Below are 25,823 nucleotides of genomic sequence, written 5' to 3'. Positions count from 1 at the left end.
GCAAAATTAGCGGCAACATGGTGCTGCGAGTAGATATATATACACAGATGTTTCTATGGGCCGCTATAGTCATCCGCCATATTGGAACAGTGTGTGCACACTCGACATAGTTGGCCAAAATAGTTTAAAATACCTATTCTGACTTAATACATATAAAAACACAATTTAACACATTTCCACGTGTGAAGGGTTTTCCTATGTCTTCAGGAACTTACATCTCGGTTGTTTTCACAATCAGAGGCTGCGCAATGTTGCGGAATCTAGGGATAACACATTGATTTTTACAGTTAGTAAGGACAACAACTGAAATATCGACCGTTCCAAGATGGCGGACGCGTCGTGTCTTGAACGGTCGAATGTGTCATTACTTGTTCACGTATCATCTCAGGACGTTGCTATGCAGCAGCCATGCAGAGTGGGCGTTCCGAGTGGTTGCTAACATGTTGACAGACAGTTATTGGAGTTCTAGGATAAAGTGAAAAACAACTTTTTCGGTAATATAACGACAAAAATGATTACTTGTTTTACTCACAGAAATGTAAACGTCTAAATAATTCTTAGTATATTATTTCAATGTTCTAATAACAACCCTTTACGAAAATTAACCATGGATTTATTCACTAAAAGTGTAGTTAATTACCATGCTTTAATATGATTCGTGTAACTCTGGTTTTGCTACAAATATTGTTCATGATTAAGACTTTTTATGGTAAAACTATGGTTAATTTTCGTGAGGGTCGCTATCTAATATTAATGTACACAAATAATCAGTTGCGAAGAAGCGGCAGATTTTAGCCACGTAACGTTAAACAAAAAGCAAAAGCGCAATATTTCCTCGTTCGTTCAACGTAGATGCTCTCGTGTCAAAAGTTGCTTGTTGACGCTTGTTGTTATTTAAAGCTTGTTGTTTGAAATAAGGCGTGCGTTGAACCTTACACCACTGCAACATCGTGCCAAATGTAGGCTACTTTAGTAACGTAAGTGATGTAATTCCAGGTAAGGCCCACCTAAATCGTCGTTTATTTCAGTTAAGAGGACAAACCTGTCTGAATAATTTCAACATGGCCTTAAGCTAATTCCCACACAAATTAATTCCAATTAGACCTTCCCAAGCTACCTGCCAGCGCTTGAAAAAAATCACAGCACATTTACTGTCTACTAGCAGAGATTCGTAAAAATTTGCATGCAAAAATATCAGACTTCTTATAATGTCATTTTATGTCTCTAGCATCTTTTTGAACTGAAGTGACCTCTTGTGGCTGAGTACACATACACACTGTGTGCGCAGCCATAGTGATGCACTCCACAAACTGAAGTATGCATTACTATCCTAAGCATGCTAGACACACAGCATCTTTAAAGTTTGTGTTTTTCCTAATGCATTGCGACAATACAACAATATGTGCATTATCTTATACAGGCACAAAAACAAACTATTATTTTTTACTTTTCTGTAAATTAAAATGAAATGGCACCACAATAGGCTACATAGGGTGTAGTGGGATGTCGTCAGGGCTATGTTAGGATGTCCCAATAAGTTCTCAGTGTGTTGCTAGATGGTTGCATGAGTGTTGTGAATGGAAAGCACCCTGTTTATTAATGATCATGTTCCACAGTGTAATGCTATTTTGAGCACATTTGCTTGAAACACTGCTGATTTGCATCGTGTGAGATGTAACAGTGAGATAAAGAAGAATAAGGTATTTGCTCACCTGCACCACAGTCTGTGTAGTCCATGACAAGCCCCCACTGTTCCTCCTCAGACGAGTCATTGCATGCCAGCGTGTCACAGCGATTGCTGCAGCACAAAGGAGCTGCGTTTGACTGCCTGCCACGCTGGGGATGCACAAACAGAGGAGTCTTTCTCTGCGATGTAAAGCACTGTGACGGAAATGACCGTCCCCCCAAGGCCAGTTTTCATGCAAATTTAAATTCGACAAGTGTTGCCCAAATGTCCCCTAAAAAGAAAGAGAACAGAAAAGAGAACTTCACATATCAATTTGGCAAATTATGAGAACAGTCACTTATTTATTTTGCACTTAATAAACAATTTTATGTTTTATAACATAAACAAAGACTAAAATTTTACATGCTTGTACCCATGGCAACCAGTGTAGGAGGACGCAGCATGCGGGACATTTTCTGGAAAAGTGTTGCTGGTTTTAAGCACAACCATGTCATTAAATAAATGCTGAGTTCTTGCATGAATGTTTACAGGATGTTATCTGCCGTCATGCCTGTCCCTCATCTCTCCGAGTGGGCTCTGAGGAATGCTGGCAGGGGACGGAGTTAATCCAAAGTGGGAGGGCCGCAGGGGAGAGTCTATATAGGACCCTGAGAAGCTGGTGCTTTCACGCACTGTTGGACTGTGTTGGGACATAAGAAAACACCTCTGTACACTTCAACATTAACGGTAAGACCTTTTTCTCTATATACTTGTATGAATTTGATCTCTTTGTAGCTTTTTATTTTTTGTTATATGTTTTATTTCACAATTGAAGAAAAACTGCATAGGACCCAAGTTACAAAGTTACTCTACAAAGATAATATTAATAGTTCATAAAATAAATAGGTTGGTCAGTCTTCTACACATCTTTTGATGAAGATTTGATGAGGACACTTTTTGAGAATCGTTTTATAGCAGGATGTTGCGCTTGAGTCAATATTGGCTTTCATGGATCTCTGAGCTGCATTTAAATGCACTGGATTACAAATAAGGGATGTGGCTTTGAGCTTAAACAGAACAGTTGGTTGTTTCCCTTCCTCTTTTTCAGAACCAGTTGTTTGGTTCTTTTTATTCTCAAACTGGAACCATCAAAGGCACAGTGTTGCTATTATCTATTACTAGCTTGAATTTCTTATGAAGTACAGTTTTTCTCAAATCTGAAAAATCCCGGAATTTCTTTTTAAAACCATCCTTACAAAGGAGGACTTGAAACAATCAGGATCGTTGTATTGTTCAGTAAGTATTCTTTTTGCTCCTAATTCCTGTAAAATCAAAATGTCTGAAAGATGTATTGTTGAGTCATAAATTACAAATCCTAATCTACAAAATCCATATGTGAGACATTATTACATTCAAGATTTTTGATAATGGACGTATGACTAAAATGTATCAAATCTAATGTTAACTCTTGAATTGTATTTCTTCTTATTTATAAAAAAGTAATTTTACTCTTTGCTGAAAATAATGCTTTCACTACAGAACAAGTGTATTGGTTACAGATTTTCTCAGATCTGGGTGTGCCTTTTTTTCTGTATATTGAGTCTTGGGAAATTAGATACGAGTGTGAGCTCATCTCCCTTGTGTAATCAAAGTGCCCAGAAACGTCCTGAAATGCTTAAACAGCCAGAGCGTTCAAATATATTTTCCCAGGAACCCCTCCTGAAAACATCTGCCTTGCTACACAGCTGGGGTTTAAATGATAAATGATTCTCTCCGGTTCACAATGGCTGTGTACTCATTACATTTTAATGTGTACTTTGAACCATTGTAGACATTAGAGTGTTTGCTTTTAATTCTTACTTAGCAGACACCTGATCCCACTGATCTGACTTTATTGTTGTATCATTTGCCGAGACTTTGCGGGCGGGGTGTAATGTGGTTCAGAACATGCCCGAACAAGACCAGAATTTTTTCTTTTTTTTGATGGCTCAAGTCAATGGAAAACATGTATAAATGTCCACGTAACCTTCGCGGATATTTTGCCCCTGTGGTCCAGCTGTCCAATTAATCTCAGGTTGCTGTAAAGGTCCCATTTAAAGAAAACAAATATGACCCTTAGAAAAGGCTGCATTGATTCTGGTATTGATTTTTATGTTGTGGCTTCCAGTTTATGATATATCTGCCTCGATCTGTTACAGACAGGATAGGAAGGATTCTCTCCTTTGGGTCAGAATGAATCGGGTGGAAGAATGGGTTCTGGAGAACAAGGGCAAGATCGAGAAAGGAGTGGAAATCATGGGGCAAAGTTGTGAGGTTTTAGCAGCCACCGTGGGACAATTACACCCCATCCTGGAGGCTGTGTTTGTGGCCTCAGCCGAGCTCCTCAGCAACCCAGATGGTAAAGAGGCCAAGTACCTCACCGAGCAGTTCGAAATAATCAACCAGAAACTCGAAGGCATCCAAGATGAAATCGACAAAATAGGTTTGGAGCTGCAGCGGACATCCATGAACAAGCAGAACTTTGACAGCGAGGCGCAGATGATCAGCCAGTACGAGAAGTTTCAAGACTTTGTCAATGCTAAGTCCAAGTTCAAGGAGAAGAAGAAGGAGAAGTTTCTGAGCCACTACGAGAACACGGGTGCAGATCTGAACATTGATGCCTTGTATAACGCGGTACTCGGCGAGAATACGTCTGGAGATGCCATGCTGGACACGGTGGTGAGCACAGAGCAGCGGAGCAGAAGAGCGGTGGAGGAGTTCTGTGCCAGGCTGAAGAAGCTGTTTGTTGTGGGAATTATTGCAGTCATGGGTCACGCTGCCCTGAAGGATGGAGCGGTAGGCGAGGTCATGGTCAAGAAATGGCAGGATCGTATGGAGGAGGTGGAGAAGCGCATGAAGGCTGCGGTGGACGAATGCATCGAAAATTTCCCGCAGCAGGCTAAGATGGATGTGGAGCGCCAACTTGTGGAGCGGCAGGGCTCTGTCAACCCAGAGTTCACGTCATTTATACTGGATATCCTTGCCAAGAAATACGACTGGGTCTCTTGGTCTGTTCGGGTGTTCAAGCACGGCGGACTGTTCTTCTGGAATTGGCTCGCTGGCAAAAAGTACCAAGGAAAAGGTGGAGGTGGCAACTTTTTCGATCTTCTCACCACGAACGACATCAGAATTGTGGTGTCTTTTAGTGCAGACCCAAAACCGCTCAACAAGAGCCAGCTGCTAGATCAGATTGAGTGCCAGAAGATGAAGGGTAACATGGTGTCTGTTGCTCAGACTCTGTGCAGCTCTCTTCCTAACACCGTGGTTCATGCCGTCAGCCGCTATAAGAACGTTGAAGAGAAAAACAACTTCCAGCCAGAATGCTACTACTTTGGGATTCACAAAAAAGCATATTTCTGCATTCATTCTGAATAGATGTGTCAAGATGGGAAACATCAAAATGGCAATCAGACTTCAATATAGTTGATTGCTCAGCATTACATAAGACAAAAATACTGGCCATTCTCTCTGAGACTATTGTAGTTGCATACCTGAGAACGTATATTATTGCTGGCATTTAAAAATGTCTGAGACCAAATATTAATGTATACATATGACAGATATTGTGTAAAATTATCATTAGTCTGTTTTTTTTAAACACATTTGTGGCTGACAGAAGGAGGCTGGGTGGATTAATGGCACGTATTGTTAGTCATAGTGTTTACAATCAAAAAGCATATCACTTAAACTTTAAATTGTAGAAACATTTATTAAAAAGGGGAGAGGGCTTTACTCAAAAGATACATTTAGAAATTATTTAGAAATATTTAGAAAATATACATTTACATATATAGCCTGTGTAATCCATGGTATTTAATCACAAAATAAAACAAATATGATCTAGAATTTTGTTTCAAAGTATCTCTAGCCACCCAGTTGTTTCACATTTGTTGGGACTTGTACCATAAATTTACCGTAGCAACCATAGTTTCCGCCAAATACTATAGTTACTGAGAATTTAGTCCTATTGACAATTCAAGTAGAACTAGAATGGTGTTTTTTTGTTTCCATCAACCAGTTAAAATCTCAATAATAGAAGTCAACACAGTACCAGAAGAGACCCCCATAGACCATTATGAAGTTTCCATTAAAACCAATACAATTTCTGTGGTTGTTTTTTTCAGCAGGGTTAAAAAAATCAACAAAATGTTGAAATTATATACAGTATGGTATTTTGGCAGAAGCTATAGTAGTATAGTTACCGAAGGGTTCAACTCAATATTTCGGATTCCTGCTATATCTGATGGGTGTGTCGAGAGATTATACAGGAGAACCGACACACGAGAAGTTAGGCTAACTTACTCGACACAGATCAGCGCAAACTAGTTTTCATTTCTTTTCTTTTTTGCCATTTGTGATCAATTCAAGGTGAGTTTTGTTCGTGAGATTAATACTATCTTCTCTAAACGTGAATAATGTAGTTCGTCTCTCTCTATTCTTTCTCATGGGAGCTGAAGTTTTAGGGCGTTTCTCTTCAGACCCTGTTCTCAGCGTCTGACATTTCTCGTGACTTCGATACTTTTTTAAAAACACGACTAAGTTGCACATCTGATCGATTATTTACGCAAAAGCATCTCTGTCTCTGTAGATCTATCGCTTTAATCGTATTTGTTGTCAAAAACTGATGACTCGTTTGCTCGCTCTGCTGCGCCCTAAACCAGGAAGTGTTTCATATGACAACAGTATTCACTTTTCCAGGCTACAATAAAGCTGAATAAAATTAAATAACGTAAATAATAAACTTTAAAGTCTGTTTTTGGGAGACCTTTCCTTCGGCTTGACTTGCACGTACCTTCATGTGATTGATTATATCGGAGGCCTATACCTACTGCTGTATCACAACTTTATTTATGTGTGTTTTGTCTAATAAGCTGACTGAATTAAATGCGTATGTTTGGATGTCGCATTGAAATAATAGTTAATTTACAATAACCTCACAAAACAGAGTAAACACGACATTTTACCAGTGTGTTGCTGTAATTAAAACGCGTAACGTTACATGTTACAACGTAACATTTACAAAGCACTCTTGTTTAGAAGAACAGACCCTCTTCGTTTAATAACACGTACTGTAGCCACTTTACATTTTGTTTGATTTGTGTCCACACATCTTTGAAACTGGTAACGTTTAGAAAATGCATACAGGCCTACATCGGGCTGCTACAAATGGGGAAACTTGTTGACAGAGTGGGATTTAATGTCGTGGTGTGACATTTAGTCATGGAAACATTATTGCTTGAATCAGAGATTTAGTATTATAACGTTATACGAAAAGCTGATAACAGTATTTTATAAATGTGGGTGTTTAGAGAGAAGCTGACATGATGTTTTTCTGCTCTTGTTGTCATGGTTACTGTAGTGCTTTGGAAAACGTTCTTGCTGGGCTAGTTGAACCTGAATGTTAGTGAAGCATGTGTGGCATATTGTGAAGATTTATTTAGACTTTTCTGTCCTCATGCTAGAAGCTACTGTGTCACGTTTTTAGCTCACCCAAAAAAGAAACATCTTCCAGCATTTACTCACCCTCATACCATTCCGAACCTGTATGACTTTCTTTCTTCTGCAGAACACAAAATAAGATCTTTTGAAGAATGTTTATAAGCAAACAACACTTGCCTCTATTGACTTCCATTGTATGGACAGAGACATTTCTCAAATGTTCTTCTTTTGTGTTTCACAGAAGGAAGAGCCCAATTTGGATTTTAAACCAAATCAGAGTGAATAAATGATGACAGAACTTAAAATTATCATTTTAAATTCCATCACAACGATTCACTTTGACATGGATCTCTACAATCATCAACTATGAATATGCAGTTATTTAATGTTTTCTCCCAGTGGAAAGTCTGTTCACACCTGCGTATTTATTTGTTATAAAACGAGCAAAACTATGCCAAACCCGCAGGAACATTGGGCCTTCTCAATGCTAAATTAATGAGGTTTCCAACTGAGAGGCTTTAAAGCATAAGCTTTTAGATCAAAAGGTAAGCACTTTTGGAACAAAATACTTTGTGCTCCTTGTAAAAAAGGCTTTGTTACGCTATGTTACGTAAGCATCTCCATTTGAACTGGTCTGGTTATTTCCAATTGAAATGCTTTTCTCTTGTATCGCAATTCTGTTGTGTGGTTACAGTAAGTGAGTGTTATTGGCTGTTTCTTTCTGTGTTTGTTTGAATTGGAATGAATGCATCTGTCTCGGTTGTGTATCTATAGGTGTGGTCGTCAGAAATACACATTATGCTGTACGTCTTTTACCATGTGTACATAGACCTGGCGTGTATTGTTCGGCTATTGCTGCTCTTTTGCTTTCTAACAGCAGTTGTGTGGTTTCTTATTTCTTTTCTTTGCACTTTTTCAGCAAGCCCACCCTGATTCACATCATCCACTACAGCCTTTAGAGGAAAACAGGACTGACACATGTAAGTTCTTGTTCCAGGCATCCCTCAAGAAAGTTCTTTGGTTTACTGAAGGTTTGAATGTGCATGCTCACTTAGAAGTGCACTAGTGTTGTCATACTAGAAAACCCTTGGTATTTGGACATTGTGCTGGAGGGCAAGCATTTGTTATTTCCAGGCACGAAAGCCTTAAAGTATGGGTGTGTCCAACTATTTGCACGTGTGGCTATTTGCGCCATTATTCTTTGTAAACCGCTAGCAATATGTCTACAAAGTACACTTCCAATTTGTAACGTTGCATAAAACAAATTAGTACAGTTTACATGTTTTCTTAGTAAACCAGGGTCTTCGTGTTAAAGGGATAGTAAAATGAAAAATCTGTCATCATTTACTCACCTTCAGGTTGTTCCAAATTACTGACTACCATAGTTTTTCCTACTATAGTAGTCAATAGTGCCTCACAACTTTTTGGTTACAAACATTACAAACATTCTTTCAAAAAAATGTGTGATGAAAAGATTCTCATAAAATATATATTTCTAATAAGTATCTATATAAACAAAATGTATAAAGGTTTGAAACATCTTGAGAGTAAATGACAGAATTTTCATTTTTTGGTGAACTTCCCCTTTACAGCACAAGTACAAAAATATATTCTTCTTTTTTCCTAGTCTTTTTTCTAATGATGTTCATACTTCACACAGATATTTTTGGCTCTCCAACTCTTGAAACATGGCCGAACAGCTGCAGAAGTTTGTTTCACAAAAGAAGGATGTTGTGGAGACCGTGATGGATGTCTTCGAGCAGGGTGCTGAAGTGGTGGCCAGCATCGCTGGAGATCTGTTCCCCGTTTTCGCCATCGCAGCTCCTCTTGTGAAGCTGGCGCTGGATAACGTGGAAAGCAAAGAGGCGGTGTACATGGCTGAACAGTTTCAGAAAGTACGAGATCGCCTCGAAGCCGTTTCCGAAGAGATCCAGCAGATCAACGAGGAGATCAAGAAAAGCGGGATAGATACTAGCTACTTCTCCGTGGAAGAGAACCTGACCAACCAGTTCCGCAAATTTATGGACATTCTCAAAGCTAAACCTAAATTCAAGGAGGTGAGAAAGAAGACATTTATGGAACACTTCAAGAAGACAGGTGGTGACAACAACCTCCACAAACTGTATAATGCTGTAACAGGGAATAACTTCTCTGGAGAGTCTGTGCTGGAGATCACGCTGAATTACGAGCAGAAGAGCCGCAGGCCGGTGGAGGAATTCTGCGCTATGCTCAAGCAACTGTTTTGCATCGGTTTGATCGCTTTACTGGGACACGCAGCCCTGGAAGAATATGGCGAAGAGGAGAAGTTGCTTCAAGAGTGGGGCGAGAAGATGAAAGTGGTTCAGTCTAAAATAACCGTAGTTGTCGAAGACTGCATCAACAGCTTTCCCACACAGGCTGAGCTGGAAGCCAAACGCATCGTAAGAGACCACAGCGACAAAACCAACCAGCAACTGGCTGACATGTTAACGGACCATTTAAAAAATAAGTACGACTGGGTGTGCTGGTCGGTCCGTGTCTTTAACTCTCCCAAAGGTCTGTTCGCCAACAAGAAAGACTTCCACGGTTTGACGGGAAAGAGTCGGTTTCAGGTGCCGGCGTCGGATGAGAAGTTAAATGTTGTGATCTCCTACAGCGCCTCACCTGAACCCATTGATAAAGACCGGATACAGACTTTTGTGTCAGAACAGAAGAAGCCTGAGATGACGCCGATGGCTGAACAGCTTTTTGAGATAATCCCTCATTGTGTGGTGCATACAATCAAGACCTCGTGTAAAGATTTGGGCTTCTCCTGCAGCTTCTCTGATGAACTACAGTACTATAGAGAGTTCAAGAACTTTTATGTCTTTCTTCATTCTGCTTAAAACAAGCAGAAAACAGTAATGCCATACTCAACAGCTAAACAGATGTTTAAGAATGAGTTTGCAACATGATATTTTAGTAAACCACAATAATTACAGTTCAAAACCATTCTGTGGTTATGATGTAAGGGCCAAAACATATGTTAGTGACATCTGAAAGTTTTTTGTACTACTATTTTTGAAGTATGTGATAAACAAAGAAATCAATACAATACAAACATAAATCTATCTATCTATCTATCATCTTCTTTCAAAGCACAAGTATAATCATACATACATCATGTTGTGCCTTTAATATTTTCCAGAAGCCAAGACTAGAGATTGTCGACATGATCACCTGCACATTGTCCCGAAAATATAGTATTTTCTCACAGCTCCATAAGATCTGCTTCCACACTGTGGCTAGCTAGCCTGTTGCCTGAAAACTTGTCTACTTTTATTCTTTGGTGTAATAAAGAAATACATTTGACATTCCCTCTATATTTGTGAACTAGTGGTGGTTTGATATTTTTTGCATGTCATATTCAATTCGATTTATATAACGCTTTTTACAATTTACAACAGGAAGAAAACAAAACAAAAAGAAAAACACAGAAAAGGGTAGAATACAGTATAGTACATGGTATATAAAGAGTAAGACCATTCTAATAAAGCAATGTTAATGGAATTTACAGAATCTAGAGTTAATCTAATATCAGCAGTTTCCCGGTGAGCAAGCCAACACGGCCCAGTGGCGAGGAACCAAAACTTCAATGTTGAATAAATGGAGAAACCAGTCTCAGCTGGGTGGGCCAGGTCTCCTCTGTCGTGTTACAGTTGCTCTCGGTAACTTTGATTAAAATTTACTGAGTATTTGTTTTTGATTAGTGCTTATTAGTTTCTATTTAGAGAGCTTAGTAGTTTATACATTTATATTTGTTTGAAGCTGTTTAAGTCTGATTTTGTTAAGACTGCTTTTGCGTGACTGATATCAAATAACAGGAATGTTTTAGGCAGGAATAACAGTAGAGGCGTAACTGAGTGCAGCTACAACTTCAAACTGCCATCATGGAAAAAAATACTATAGGTACTGAAAATACTGGTTAGCATTAAAGTAACAAGTAGTCCATCTTTCTCTGTTTCTAAGATTTTAGCTTTTACTGTAGTTCTTTGTCCTATTTAATTTTTTATAGCTGTGGTGTGAAGGGAATTGAAGCGCATCAACACCTAAAACAGGAATGTAACAGTTCTATAGGTAGGTAATATAATAACTATTGGCCTCCATCATCATATTTATAAAGTAATGAAATTTACATATTCTTTCTAATTTTCCTTTTTTGGAATGGCTTACCTGAAAATATTGGTTCTTGAAAATGTATGAGTTTGCTTTAATGATACTGCATATGTCTGTTATTTATGGAAGCAATGGGTAGCAATTATCTATTTAGAAAGTAATATGCAAAATGGCAAAGCCGTATGTAAAACAGAAATGCCTTTCTGTATTGAAATGTGCGTTTTTCGTACTGTATGTACAGCGTGTGATGCAAAATAAAAATAATAAAAATAGGTCAATAATATAATTTACATTTACCATTTTCTATCATTTAAATACATATTGTATGCTTGATAAATTAAAAAAATTACTAAGAAATGAAAACATAATGTGTTTAACGTGTTCAATCAAAAATTGTAGCAAAAATGTTCATTTTATTGTTACTTCGTTTATATGCACTAACTCCGTCAAGTGTTACAGACAGTCTGTTGGACTTTAATCGCAATGTTACATTTGGGTGTTTACTTTTAATTTTGACAGCCGATCCCACTGATCTGTATTGTTGTGTAATTTGCCCAAACAAGACCACAAATATTTATTTTTAACCTTTTTGATGGCCCGTGCATATAAATGCACAAGTGATGCTCATTGATATTTTCCCCATGGTCTAGCTTTCCAGTTCATCTCAGGTTACTTTAAAGGTCTCATTTTGAGAAAACAAATATGACCCTTAGAAAAGGCTGCATTGATTTTAGTATTGATTTTTATGTCGTGGCTTCCAGTTCATGATATCTGCCTTGATCTGTTACAGACAAGGATAGTTGATTCTGAAGACGCTTATGAAAATGAACCATAGTCAAAGTTGTGTAGACTTTTGGTGCACTGATTATTGTCTGGATTATTTACTAGTGTTGAAGAATAGTCAATATCAGAATACAAAGCACACATACAGTATGACATATTAAAACTGATCATTTACAGCTTTGGAGGTCAAGCATGGATAAAAACATTGATTATATATAATTTAACAGAGTGATCAACATATCGATCATTACAACTTTGTTGTCATTAGCATACATCTTGACTTGTCCCTCAAATAATTATAGTACTAAATATGTCGTAAACACATAATATGAATTTTTCCTGCATGCTTATAATGAAAAAGACAAAAGTTCTCAATATGTGAGCATTGTCAAAAAATTCACTCTTTGTCAGTCATTGAATAAACTTGATCCTAACAATGAACTTGAAATACACAATAAACTGCATTTGAACATGCATTTTAATTTTGTGGGAAAAAATTATATATACTGAACAAAGTATTTTCCTTGACATACAAGTGCTTATCAGTATTAGGCCAAGTTACCTTTTCGAGATCTAAGTTAGCTTGAAGTGCTGGAGTTAAATTGGACTTGATTGCAGATTTTCTCTTAAAGACTGCATGAACTCAAAAAAGAAAAAATCGTATATTTTTATAGAATATATTAGTGTTTTTTATAAGTGACTTATCTGTGCATTTCATCATTTGTTTTCATGCGTCGGGCTGTGCAAACATGAGGTGGGTTTCTGGTGAGGTTATTCCAGGGCAAGTTATCCCGCCAGGGGTGTAGCCAGAACCTTTTTTTAGAGGTGGCCAGGTAAGACCCAGTGATTTTATTAGGGTGACCAAAAAATCCTTACAGACAGAAATTCTTTAACTTCTACTGTAATTTACACCAATTCTTCATTACACATAGTTTGCTGGTCAAAAACATACACAAAGAACGTAAAGTAAACAATTTATTTGCAATGCTTTCATGTGTTAACATTATTTTAAAATAATTTGCTAGCTATCATTTGCAGTAAGTTAGCATTTTTTATAGAAAATAAACATTGCAGTACGCCAACTTAAACTTTCGCGAAAATGTAATTAATGAATGAAATCCAGTTAAACAAGACTGATTTTACTGACCTGATCCTTCTGCTCGTGATGAACTTCCATGGTACACAGACAGTACAATGTCACGAAGCGGTTAGCAGCTGTTCAGCTATAGTGCTCAGACTGTTTGAGTCAGTGCGTAAGCGTATGACATCATATTGTACATCATACTTTCAGTGCATACGCTAAATGATCTGCGCAGCACTCCGTAAACTCCGACACACATCTTAAAACTGTTTCGCACAACAGAGGTGGCCAGATAGGTGGCCATCCATCATTCAGGGGTAGCCGTGGCCACCCATGGCCACCATGTAGCTACGACCCTGTATCCGGCTTTTAAAGTTTTACATTATTTGGATTGAAAAGTGGTTACATGTATTACAATCTGAAATTCTGAATGATCATCCTGCTTTGTTCAAAAATACATCAGAAGTCAAATATGGAAGTAAAATGGATTGTATGTCTTGTTTCATGTTAACTTTAATTTGTAATGTTTTGTCTCTTCCGTACTTACAGTATTTCTGTCATGATAAAGTACACAACCTATATTTTCTTCTACTTTTGTTTCATAAAACAATCAGTGAATCTGTTTTTGAAGTGTATATCTGTGTGTTTTTTAAGCACTCTCTAGACATACAGGATAAGCCCATCGTGTTATTGGATTTGGACACTTCAAAGATCATGTTACAGACTGTTTCTGGTGAAATCTGATAACCTGAGCTCTCAGAAACAGAGAAAACATTTCCATAAATAATCTATATCACAGAAGTGTATTCCTCAAACATTCTGCTTAGGGGTTTGTTTAACTCGTAATAAACTTCGGCAAACCATATAGTGTGCTATACATTCTTTTAAAATGTAAAATTACTAAAATCAACCACAGACTGACACAGACTCTTACAAAATACTTAACATTGTATTTGCATATGCTATTTGCATATGTGCTACTTTGTACGCACTGGTATTTCCTTCATGAAATGTAAATCTGAGCATATAGGTTATACAGGCATTAGATTTGAAGTTTTCCTGAATTATAATATTGTACATCCACCTTTTAAACCGCTGTAGACGCTTCACTGTAAAAATAGATGTACTGCGGATGAAACACCCATAATACCCTGTAATTTTGCCCAAGAGCCACAGACAGATCTATTATTATCCCAAGATCCACCCTAGTGCAACAGTCAAAAACAAACAAGATAAAAGTTTGACTGTGTGAACTGAACACACAACATTAACTGTATATGAAACTTCAGAGCTTTACAAAGGCTTTAAGATAGGAATTGTTCCAAGGTATGTTAAATTATTATGGACAGAAGGGCAAACAGCTTCCAGAATGATTTAGGTTTGGGAGAGCATTCATAAACTATCTGCAAGGCTCTTACAACATAAAGGAGAAAACGACAGAATGGAATGATTTCATTGAACAAAGTTAATGCCTTGCTTATACATTTTTTAAATAATCATTTGAACAGTGAATACAATTTTAAATGATTATTTCACCCAATATTTGTTTGTAATATTTATTATTATGCTTGTAGAATGTTAGTGTATTATAATGTTAGAATAGCAACATGCTAATGCTAAACGCCACTGATATTAAATATCCTTTAACCCAGGGCTGCTATTTGTGTAGCACACAGATCTACTAAATATCATTATATATTTCTAAATAATTCAAAATCTGGCCCTTTTTATTTTTTTATTGCATTTAAAGTCCTACCTGTGTAGGCAGGGGACAGCAAAGTAGCTCATGATGTTTTGAATCACGACCTCCATGTACCCATAGTGCTTTGATGGTACAGCTTCTCCTTTTAAAGAACCATGCCCCCCTTGTAGTTCTCTATCAAATCACTGGTAATCTACAGCAGATTTTCAGGTTTCTCCACCTCCAAAAAAATCCAATTTAACACCTAATGGTATAGGTGATATTCTTGTTCTTTTTAGGACGAAATTTGTGTAGTGCAAGATGAGTCATCAGTTATTGCTAACAGGTTTTTGGCCTTATTTTATTTCAGCACAGTCTTGTATCATACTGTTTTATTATTAAGGGTGACCTACTTGTTTTCAAGCCATAATTGTTTTTCCAAAAAAGCAATGTGCAGTAGTTTTGTCAATGGCCTCATTTCTGAACATTGACTAAATGCAACAGAATGGCAAAAGACAACCCTGTTGAAAAAACCAGCATATGCTGGTTTGGTATGTTTTGATGCTGGTTTGTGCTGGTTTAATCTGGTCATGTGCTGGTTCAAGATGGTCATGTGCTGGTTTAAACTGGTCCTTAGCTGGTCATGTGCTGGACCATAGCTGGTCTAAGCTGGTCAAAGCAGCATCAAAACATACCTAACCCAGCATATGCTGGTTTTTTCAACAGGGAAGGAATGTCTTGTAGTCAAATAAAATAAGTAATCTTGATTTTTTTTCATTTAAAATGAAAATAGACTTATTAGCAGAGTTCTCACGAGAAATCAGGCCAACCAATCAGAGAAATGTGCTCAAGATGCATCGCCGGCTTTAGGAAACACATGGACATACACTCCCTGTAAATAGAGTAAGAGATCATTTTAATCAGTCCAAAATAACTTTTCCATGTATATGATTTGGCCACAGAGCCTCGCATTGAGTCCGGCCCCATCAGCTGACCTTAGGAACGCAGAAAAACATCACGTGCATTGGGCGGTTTCACTCGAGATGCAGAAATACCTTGTGTTGTCATTTATCGGCTCAGTGTTACCTTAGTTCTTCCCTAAAGCGGTCTCTGTTGAAATAATTTAATTTCGGAGCAATTTCATCTGATAAAAATCTAATAAATGTTAAGAAGGTGAGTGGCTTCAATGATGCACTACATGGCTCATCCAACAGGATTTGACGCAGACATGGAAAAACTTCCATAGGGTGAGGTTTTTCCTGGTTTAACACGCTGAATGAGGCCAAGACATAGATATTAAGAGTTCTTCGCAAGAGGAACCCAAGGCTCTTGTTTTTTTAAGATCTGAACATGAATAAACCTGAATAAATGTGCTTAGACAAAAAGCACTGGTTTTCTTGGTTCATTGGTGATGTCATTGGTTTAAAATAAATGAAAGAAAATACATGAAATTAAATGAAAAGAAATAAAGTAAGAGACTTATCGAAGGTTAACATATCTACAACTAATAAAATTGAAGACTGTCATGTCTACACTACCAAAAATATACAAACATTTTTTATAGGTTAGATATATAGTAAAACAAGGCTGCAAAACATCAAGACCCTCCTTTCACCTGAACTCTCTTTTTAATAACAATATGTAAAATCACATTGAATACATTATCTGTCTATTCCCATTCAGAACGGATGAAAAACTCCTCTGTGTACTAACACACTTGGCCAATAAACCTGGTTCTATAATTAACAGAAAGGCAAATTGACTTTAAATCAACAAACAACAACAAATAGTTTCTCTATTTAAATCTTAAACTGCACTGTTTAAATAACACCATTTCAGAGCACATCAACCATATTAATCACATAATATAATCCCAACATCAGAAAAGACAGCTGTAAATGAAGTTAGTGGTAAGCATGTCATCCGGTTAACAGGAAGAACACGCAGAGAGAATGCAAATCTGTTCTTGTTCAAACTGTTTGTAAAATTGTAACAGTTAGCATTATAAACAATAATGTTCAAGGGTTGGTTGTACATCCAAGTCTCTCTAATGGATGCATATTTATTGAAACAAAATTATAAGCACAATATAAGACATCATGTTTATACTTGCTTCAAGCAATATATGCCTTTCATACCTCGTCATACTATACTTCATACTCAGTATAAAGTAATCAAAAAAATAAAAATACAACCATTCAATTTTCCAAAATCAGTTTTGTTTAGGTAAAATTGTCATTTTTGTTCCATTCTGTGAACTACCAACAACATTTCTCCCAAATTTCAAATAAAAATATTTTTTCTATTTGCAGAAAATAAAAATAGGAGAAACAGGTGAAAATAAAAAAGATGCTTTATTATTTCAGATTTCAAATGCAGCAGAGAAAGATTCACTTTAAAGCAATACAACAGAAAAGTTATTTTTATGTGGATTTAACCTGGATTTTCGCCTGTAGTACACTCTGCATTTACTATATGAAAGTACTGGATCCTGAAGCGCTGACTGCTGTTTTTAAGAGATATGCGAGGAACAAAAATCATCATAATTTTACTGAAGCATAACCATGCTGTGCTGAAAAAGCTACCTTGACATCTGTAAAGACATCTGAATTACTAACAAAACACATTGATGCATATCAGTTGGGAGGTGTGTTGCTGTAATATGTATTAACATGCCCAACAACTTGATTTTCATGCTGTTTAATCCTGACTTGTCAATCATTAAACTAGTATGTTGTACAGACTTCATTTTGAGATTATCATCAACTGTCTTGACTACCATACAGTTTATATGCATTACATGGCTCTCCGGAATACTTGGTTCTGATTGGTCCTTGCTGTCGCAACATGCTGTCAAATGTTTTTTCGGTAACACTTTAAAATAATGGTCCGTTGTTAACAAGTAACTATGCAGAAAGTAATAGGTAGTACTACATTAATACTTACCTTAATACTATTAACTAATATAGAAGCAAGATTAACTAAGCAATAAGTAATATTTAGGACAAAGGTAGTTCCTTATTTGGTATTTGATAATTACTAAAGAAAAATGCCATCATTGACAACTACTTGCGAACTATTACCAATTAATAAAGAAAAAACAATTAATTACTAATCTCAACATTAACGTACATAAAGTGAAAAAATAGGTTGTTTGTGGAAACAAATTTATGAATAAATACAAATACCAAAAGCCTAATACCAAAACATGAATGGATATATTCTACATATATAGCCTATCCATAGAAGTGTTAATGTAGTACTACCTATTACTTTCTGCATAGTACTTGTTAACAACGGACCATTATTTTAAAGTGTTACCGTTTTTTCTTTAATGGTTCCAAAATTGTTCAATTGCACACATCCTATACAATTCCTATACAATTCCCTGTCATGTAAAATGATTTCACATCAATGTAATTTATTCTCAATCTATTTGTTTGGTAAGCATGTCTGTAATAAGGATAACATAGAAATAAGTGCTTCACGCTGAGGCTTGAGAGATGAGGAGCTGTCAGTAACTTATTCCTTACATATTTATGGTCAAATAAATTTAATCATAAAGAACAACTGATAGCTAATCCGTTACATCTCAATTTAAATTTAACCCATGTATGTCATGGTGGAATGAAAAAAAATTCTGCCACCTGACTGGTGGCTCTGTTTTGCTTTCTCAATGGCAACAATATTTGAGGATCTTAGCCCCACCTAGAGGAACGATGATGTAACCGCAGAAAATCAATCTTTACATGTTGTAAAGGATGAAAGCTTGATTTTTGAATAGATATTTATACCACACCAGGATACATTAAGGCACGCTTAATAGTAAATATATATAGAACTACAGTATATAGAAAATAAAGTTGTCACAAGCAAAAAACTACCTTCATTTACATTTAAGGTCAGCTGTGAAAAGTGAGAGCATTGATCTACTCTTTTACTGAATATTTCATTTTTTTCTACATAGGTGTTATATAAAAGAAAAAGGGCCACTGCAACTGCAACTTATCCCACAAGAATAAACATGTAAATTGATTATTGTGTTGCAATACATCGCTTTCTTTTCCATGCTCATTGTGTCTCTCTAACATGCAGGATTGGCAGCGGCATCTTCCAGGAGCGGCTTGTAAGGTTGTGGGTCCTCCACAGACTGTAAAACCACAAATATACACGAATGAAATTGTCATTGTCACAGAGGATATGTTTAGTTTTGTTTTAATAATGTAATACCTTTGCAGCCCCACTCTTCTTGCACAAAGCTTTCAGAGTCAGAACACAGAAACTGATAGTTACACAGAGCTGAAGAACTGCCAGAACTATCATCATGATATCCAGACCTCCGAGAATCATCTAGAGGAGGAAAAACATCAGTGTCAAACGACAAAAGGACAACAACGCTTACTTAGTATGAGTACAAATGTATTAATTGGATGTTTGGTTGTAGTGAAATCTGACACAGCAAAGTCTCACAGCATCTGCTGAAAACAAAGAAAATCACCTGATTGTGATGCTTGTAGTACTGACAGATTTCTGTGTTCCTTCTCTGTTCAGGAGAGGGTGTTGCACTGTAATAGTCATTACACCACTGATAGCTGCCCACTGCCATGTCCACTGAATAAAGCACAACAGCGGCGATCGCCAGACCAGCACTTACAATGTTTAAAATCACTGTGATGACCAGCTGTAACACACATACAAATATAAACTGATGATGCTCGTAAAACAAAGTCGAAAGTAAAAAGTTACGATCAAAATGTAAGTTACGGTTTTGATGCACACTTACGAGACAAGGACTGGGAAACTTAGCAGCAAGAATACACATGATTCCAACTGCAAGAAACTACAAAGCAAACAAATAAAAACGTGAGAAGTACATGTGCACATGAGTGCAATTAAATGTTGGACAGCCATGTCTTGAATAGAGTCACGCATATACTGATATGCACTATATAGAGTAAAATAAACATACAAAAAAGTGTTCTTGGCATCAAGGCCATTTTTGGTCCCCAGATAAAACCTTCAGTAAAACGTTCTTAATTTGGGTGCAACAGAAAGGTTATTTCAGGATGCAAAGGTTCTTCATGAAACCTTACAGCAGGACCTTTTAGGAAACTTTATTTTTTATTATCGAGAAGAATGAGATTGAGCTTACCATACCACCAAGCCAAAAGGGTGCTTGACAGTCCATAATTACACTATATACTCTCAATATTGTAAGTAGAATCCCCAACACAATATTGATGACTCCCACTATCATCTGTACAACCTACAAAATAAGTAAAATCATTTTTACTAGTGTGCACACTTCACAAACGCATCTTTTTTGAGCACTAACATACAAGAGCTTTTGCTGTATTGTGAATATATTCAATGCATTGCAGTGCTTTTTATGACAAAATGAATATATTAAAAACACAACTATTCCTCTATGGACGCTGGGCAGTGATAGAAGGTAGGTGAAGAGGTCCTTGATGTGCCATTAAGATAACACGTCTAGCATCCAGGACAGGAGCCATCTATTTCATTAAGATTAATAATACATCAAAAATACAGTAACTCACCCCAAGAGTTGTCAGAGTATTTGTCAGATTTCCTTTTGGCTTCTGAGCTACAGAACACACTGGACTGTAGCACAAGGTACCCAAAATCTGACACAGAAGTGGCCATTTGCTCTTTGGGTTTGTGGTGACAGAGATAACGGTCATACCGTCACCTTGAGATATTGTCAGAGACATCCTGAAGTCCTGGGCGGAGAGAAGTGATGGAGTTCAAACTTCACACAGGTGAAAATGGCTAATAAAAAAAAGCAAAAAGTAACATATCACCATTCTAACAGAACACAGTGCACAGCACACATAACACGTTTTAGAGGAGAAACAAGCATGGTACATACCTGAACCTGAATTTACCTGAACAGCACAGAGAACAAGTTCAAGCCAAATGAAACAGGGATGTGTGAGGCTAGTTGTCACATTATTATTATAAAGAATATTCCTCATGGTAGGGTAGGGTATAGCTAAAATGCTCTAAACACGTCCACCATTAATGTCCTAATTAAAATGTGGGGCATGTTGTCACACTAGGCCTAACTGAGTGAGGTGTCAAAATACATGTTTCTAAAAATAATATACTAAATATACTATACTAATATACTACGGCCCGGTTTCACAGACAAGGCTTATCTTAAAGGGATAGTTCACCCAAAAATGAAAATTTTGTCATCATGTACTCACCCTCAGATTGTTACAAACCTGTATAAATTTCTTGGTTTTGCTATACACAGAGGAAGATATTTGAAAGAATGTCAGTAACCGAGCAGATTTCATCCCCCATTGACTCCCACAGTATTTATTTTCCCTACTTTAGCTGTAAATGGGGGACAAGACATTCTTCCAAATATCTTCCTTTGCCTTAGTTGAATTAGGAGATTTAAGTCGCTTTTATAAAAATGCCTCGGTAAAAAACATTACTGCTGTGCATCTTGAGACAAAGCAATGGCACTGGCGTATTTTAAGGTGTCAGTGCACATTATTTTCAGTTAAAGGCGGGGTAACCAATTTCCGAATTACGCTTTAGACAACGGGCCAACAACCTTGTAGCCAATCAGGAGTAAGGTGCACAGTGCACAGGACGGACATTAGCCGAGCGCTGACGAAAGCAAAAGATTGGGATAAGGGGTGTGTTTGTTTTGGTGATTTGAACATCAACAACGGCTAAGAGATATCGGAAACCCCGCCTTTAAGGCAACTCAAACTTTCCTAGTTGTCTGGAACTAGTTTTAAGTCTTGTTTGTGAAACCGGGAAGAATAACATTATATTTTGTCATTTTTATGCTTAAAGGGTCATATGACACGGCTAAAATGAATTTTATCGTTTGTTTTATATGTAATGCAATGTGTATACACGATTTAAGGTTAAAAATGCTTTATTTTCCACATACCGTGCATGTTTGTATCTCCTCTTTGCCCCGCCTCTCTGAAACGCGCAGATTATTTACAAAGCTCATCGCTCTGAAAGGTGTGCTATGATTGGCCAGTTAACCAGTGCGTAGTGATTGGTCGAATACTGCAAGCGTGTGACGTAACTGTAACGCCTCTTACCATATTTGGAACATCAGGTTCCAAAGCAATTGTACTGACAGGTGCGCCCACCTTACTTGCGTATACATTTGGGCGGTCTTAGTCAAATCATACCACGAGCGGCCGTAGATTTGAGGGGGTGTGGTTACACGAGGCGTTTCAGGCAGGTCTGGGTGAGCATTCGCTTTTAGATAGAATGCATCTTTTGTTCCCACACTTTCATTTGTGCAATTTTACGTGTCTAATACATACTTGGGACACTTATAACACATCAAAGACACAGAAAAAAATGTATTTGTGCCATATGACCCCTTTAAGTTACAACCTGCCCTAATAAAATATTTATAAACAACACAGTTCAATCTTTAGGATAAATTAAACTTAATAGTATATTTAACTGAATTTTGGTTTGGTATTATTGCATTCACTTATTTATCTAGCAGCTATTGCAAAAAAATACAACACTGATTTTTTAAGGAGAGATTTAAAGCAGGCGATAACATCACTGCTAGAGAAAACCCCCAAGAAAACCAAACACCAAGGGGCGGTTTCCAGGACAGGGATTAGACTAGTCCTAAACTAAAATAAATGTATGAGCTGTCCAAACTGAAAACTTGCACTTCCCTGTTGAAAAAAAACTGCATATGCTGGTTTGGTATGTTTTGATGCTAGTGATGCTATGCTGGTTTAAGATGGTCCTTAGCTGGTCAAACCAGCATCAAAACATACCTAACCCAGCATAATGCTGTTTTTTTCAACAGGGTGACATACCTTAAAATACATCAGTACGTTACCTTTGTGTTGTCTCAAAATGCACACAAGTAATGTTTTAAGTAAGACATGGTTGTTAAGACTACTTAAATTTCCTAATTTAACAAAGGCATATAGTCCAGGTTTAAACTCATCCTTGTCAGGGAAACCGCCCCCAAGCGTTTAGACCCTTTGTAGTTAAATAAAATGCCGATAGGTGGAGCACGCCAACTTCTCCAGGCCTTATTAAATGTGATACAGTATGCTATCACATTACTCTTGTAACGTTTCAGCTTTCTAAACATGTTTTAAACTACACTTAGTTGTTATTGAAACTGATGTTTGACAACAGGGAAGTGCGTAGAAAGATTATATTGCCACATTCCCGCCTGTTGAACCAGAAAATGGTTGCGTTTTAGGTCAAACTCGATGTTTATTCTCAGAAATGATACTTTTCAGTACGTGAGATTCGCGGATATTCATTTCATTTAAATGAAAACTCACCATGAGATCACTTCAATCCAGAGTAAAAGTGTTACACTCTTGTTTGTGTGCTTCGTATCAAAGACGACCATACCACGTGATTTCCTCTAAATGTCGACACTCGACAGGAACGGTTTAACTATTTGTATGACATCAAGGTTGGAGACCAAACGTTTCCAAATGTTCTGCTTTGACTCCAGAGGGAGTTGGAGTGAACCAGTCGCAAACAGCTTCTAAATGTCAGGTTGACAACTCATGCTGCGCTTTCTCACGCTATCACTCTGCCCAAATAAATCTCACGCAAATAATAGGCCGACGAAAATAAGTTATAGCAACAAAACTGTTCATGATTTAACTCCTGTCAGAACGGGGCTTTATAGTTCGTATTGAGCTTGGCAACTGTTTACTTCTGTATGCAGATTTGGAGCAAACGCGTTCTGTATCAATGGCATTTCTGGCTGCAGCAAAATTAGAGCGTACGCAGTGCGCACTTATAATCATCATTGCGGTAATATCACATCAACAACAGATTTGACGGCTCTTATTACTACGTTTACGGTAATATCAATAAAGTCAGCAGATGCTTGAAGACATTTTGTGTGGTGTTGTGCGGATTAACATACCGGTAAAACCTTGAAAATAAAGCAAGAATTGCTGATGATAGAGAAATTAAAAGGTTGAGCAGTTTTTTCTCACAATGCTTCTCTTCTTTTCATATGAAATTACTTAAACTGACGTCAATACATATCCAATTGTTTATTGATTTGGTAAACAACATACAATCACCAAAAAAATCAGCGCTTCACACAGAGGTTTATTTTAAGATAACGTGCGGGTGTAGTTTTTTTTAAAAGGACTTGTCAAAACCTTTGGGGAGAGGTAAACTATCACTTTAAGCAAGCTTCAACTGTACAGAACAAAGTTTCATTCAGTTCAGTCGGTTGTGAAAGGTGAAAGCCCAGAGCTCCCGCTAATCCAACTAACAAGAATAAACATGTAACTTCATTAATTGTGTTGCTTTTCTCTTGCAAGCTTATTGTGTCTCTCAAACATGCTGGACTGGCAGCGGCATCTTCCATTAGTGACTTGTAAGGTTGTGCATCCTCCACATACTGTAAAACCACAAACAAACATATGCATATCTCTGAAATTGTCATCATGACAGTGAATGTATTTAGTTGTCGTACTTGTGGTAATAATGTAATACCTTTGCAGCCCCACTCTTCTTGCACAAAACTTTCAGAGTCAAAACACAGAAACTGATGGATACGCAGAGCTGAAGAACTGCTAAAACTATCACCATAATATCAAGACCTCCAAGGATCATCTAGAGAAAAACATCAGTGTCAAAAGACAAAAGGACAACAACGCTTAGAAGAAACAAAGTATGAACACCAGCTCTAATACAATCTAAGGTAAACATGTTCATTTTAATGAAACATTACAGTTAGTGCACTGCAAACGTATTAAGTTTGTCTTACAACACCTACTTAAAACAAAGAAAATCACCTGATTCAGATGCTGGAAGTACAGCAGTTTTCAAAGTACCTCCCTCATTCACAAGAGGGAATAGCACTATAGTCTTTGTAATGTGAATAATAATAGTCATTATTATTCACAGAACTGATTTCTGCCCATTGCCAGGTCCACTGAACACAGCGTGACAGCTGTGAACGGAAAGAAGTGATGGAGTTCAACCTTCACACAGGTGATAATGGTCAACACTGATAAAAAAAGGAAAAGCAACATATTAGCATTCTAACAAAACACAGTTCACACATTATTTTTATTGAAGCAATAGATAAATCATTAGGCTGTTTTAAGTTTAAGAGGAAAGACAAGCATGACATTTGCTTTAAAAGGGATGTGTGGGGCTAGTTGTCACATTATTTATTAGAGAATATTCCTCATGATAGGGTAAAGCCAAAAAAGGTTCTAAACATGTCCACCATTAATGTCGCAAATAAAATATACTGTTTATCGGGGCATGTTGTAACACTGGGCCTAACTAAATGAGATGTCATCATGGGAATTGGCATTGGTTGACAAATATTTTAGACAAATATTGACACTTTGTTTTAATAGCCTACACTTAAAATGTAGGTCTATTATTTTAGCAACATGTGAGTAGTTGCAAACAAAAAGCAGTATGATAAAACAAATCAGGATTTAAAAATAATAAATGATATTATAATGTCAAAGCACTAGAGGAAATGGCAATTTATATATTGTAATTTTTATGGTTAAGTTAAAACCTGCCGTACCAGATATTTATGAATAACACAGCTCAATTTAGGATAAATGAAACCATCATTATATTTAACTGAATTCTGCTTGAATATCAGGCTACTGCTTTTACCGTTTTGTTTTTTTGAAGGACGGTTTTTAAATGGGTCATATGGCATTAATACGTGTTTTTCTGTGTCTTTGGTGTGTTATAAGTTGCCCATGCATGTATTAGACACGTAAAATTGCAAAATTTAAAGTGTCAGAACAAAAGATGCATTCCATCTAAAAGCGAATGCTCACCCAGACCCAGTGCTGAAGTCTCGAGACTCGGACTCGGTCTTGAACTCGGTCTCGAGACCCTATTTTAATGGTCTTGGTCTTGTCATGGACTTGTGTGCATTTTGACTCGGTCTCGACTCGTACTCGAACATGTTCGGAATTGGACTTATGCCCGAGTCC

General features: G+C 37.1%; 2 protein-coding genes across 5 annotated transcripts; one reads left to right on the top strand and one right to left on the bottom strand.

The window, feature by feature from the left end:
- The first annotated feature begins 2,295 nt into the window (after positions 1 to 2,295).
- Positions 2,296 to 10,485, top strand: LOC130557830 (protein rapunzel-like). 4 transcript variants are annotated; one of them, XM_057339906.1, is made up of 3 exons: positions 2,296 to 2,413; positions 3,865 to 6,073; positions 8,064 to 8,127. In XM_057339906.1, exon 2 carries the CDS (start codon positions 3,899 to 3,901, stop codon positions 5,078 to 5,080), a length of 1,182 nt encoding a protein of 393 aa, XP_057195889.1. In that variant the 5' UTR covers positions 2,296 to 2,413; positions 3,865 to 3,898; the 3' UTR covers positions 5,081 to 6,073; positions 8,064 to 8,127. The 4 variants fall into 4 exon arrangements, with proteins under 4 accessions (XP_057195889.1, XP_057195892.1, XP_057195890.1 ...); XM_057339909.1 differs by lacking the exon at positions 3,865 to 6,073 and adding an exon at positions 8,805 to 10,485 and having other exon boundaries at positions 2,343 to 2,413; positions 8,064 to 8,124; XM_057339907.1 differs by lacking the exon at positions 2,296 to 2,413 and adding an exon at positions 2,746 to 2,962.
- Positions 10,486 to 17,158: 6,673 nt separating this feature from the next.
- On the bottom strand, positions 17,159 to 23,527 carry tmem176l.1 (transmembrane protein 176l.1). The gene is made up of 7 exons (XM_057340731.1): positions 23,157 to 23,527; positions 20,385 to 20,616; positions 19,976 to 20,089; positions 19,607 to 19,663; positions 19,322 to 19,504; positions 19,054 to 19,173; positions 17,159 to 18,973 (listed from the first exon to the last, which is right to left on the bottom strand). Exons 2-7 carry the CDS (start codon positions 20,556 to 20,558, stop codon positions 18,908 to 18,910), a joined length of 714 nt encoding a protein of 237 aa, XP_057196714.1. The 5' UTR covers positions 20,559 to 20,616; positions 23,157 to 23,527; the 3' UTR covers positions 17,159 to 18,907.
- Between the last annotated feature and the right edge of the window lie 2,296 nt (positions 23,528 to 25,823).

The sequence above is a fragment of the Triplophysa rosa genome, linkage group LG8, assembly GCF_024868665.1.
Source record: "Triplophysa rosa linkage group LG8, Trosa_1v2, whole genome shotgun sequence".
Taxonomy (NCBI): Eukaryota; Metazoa; Chordata; class Actinopteri; order Cypriniformes; family Nemacheilidae; genus Triplophysa; species Triplophysa rosa.
This window is presented reverse-complemented; position numbering and strand designations above follow the sequence as displayed.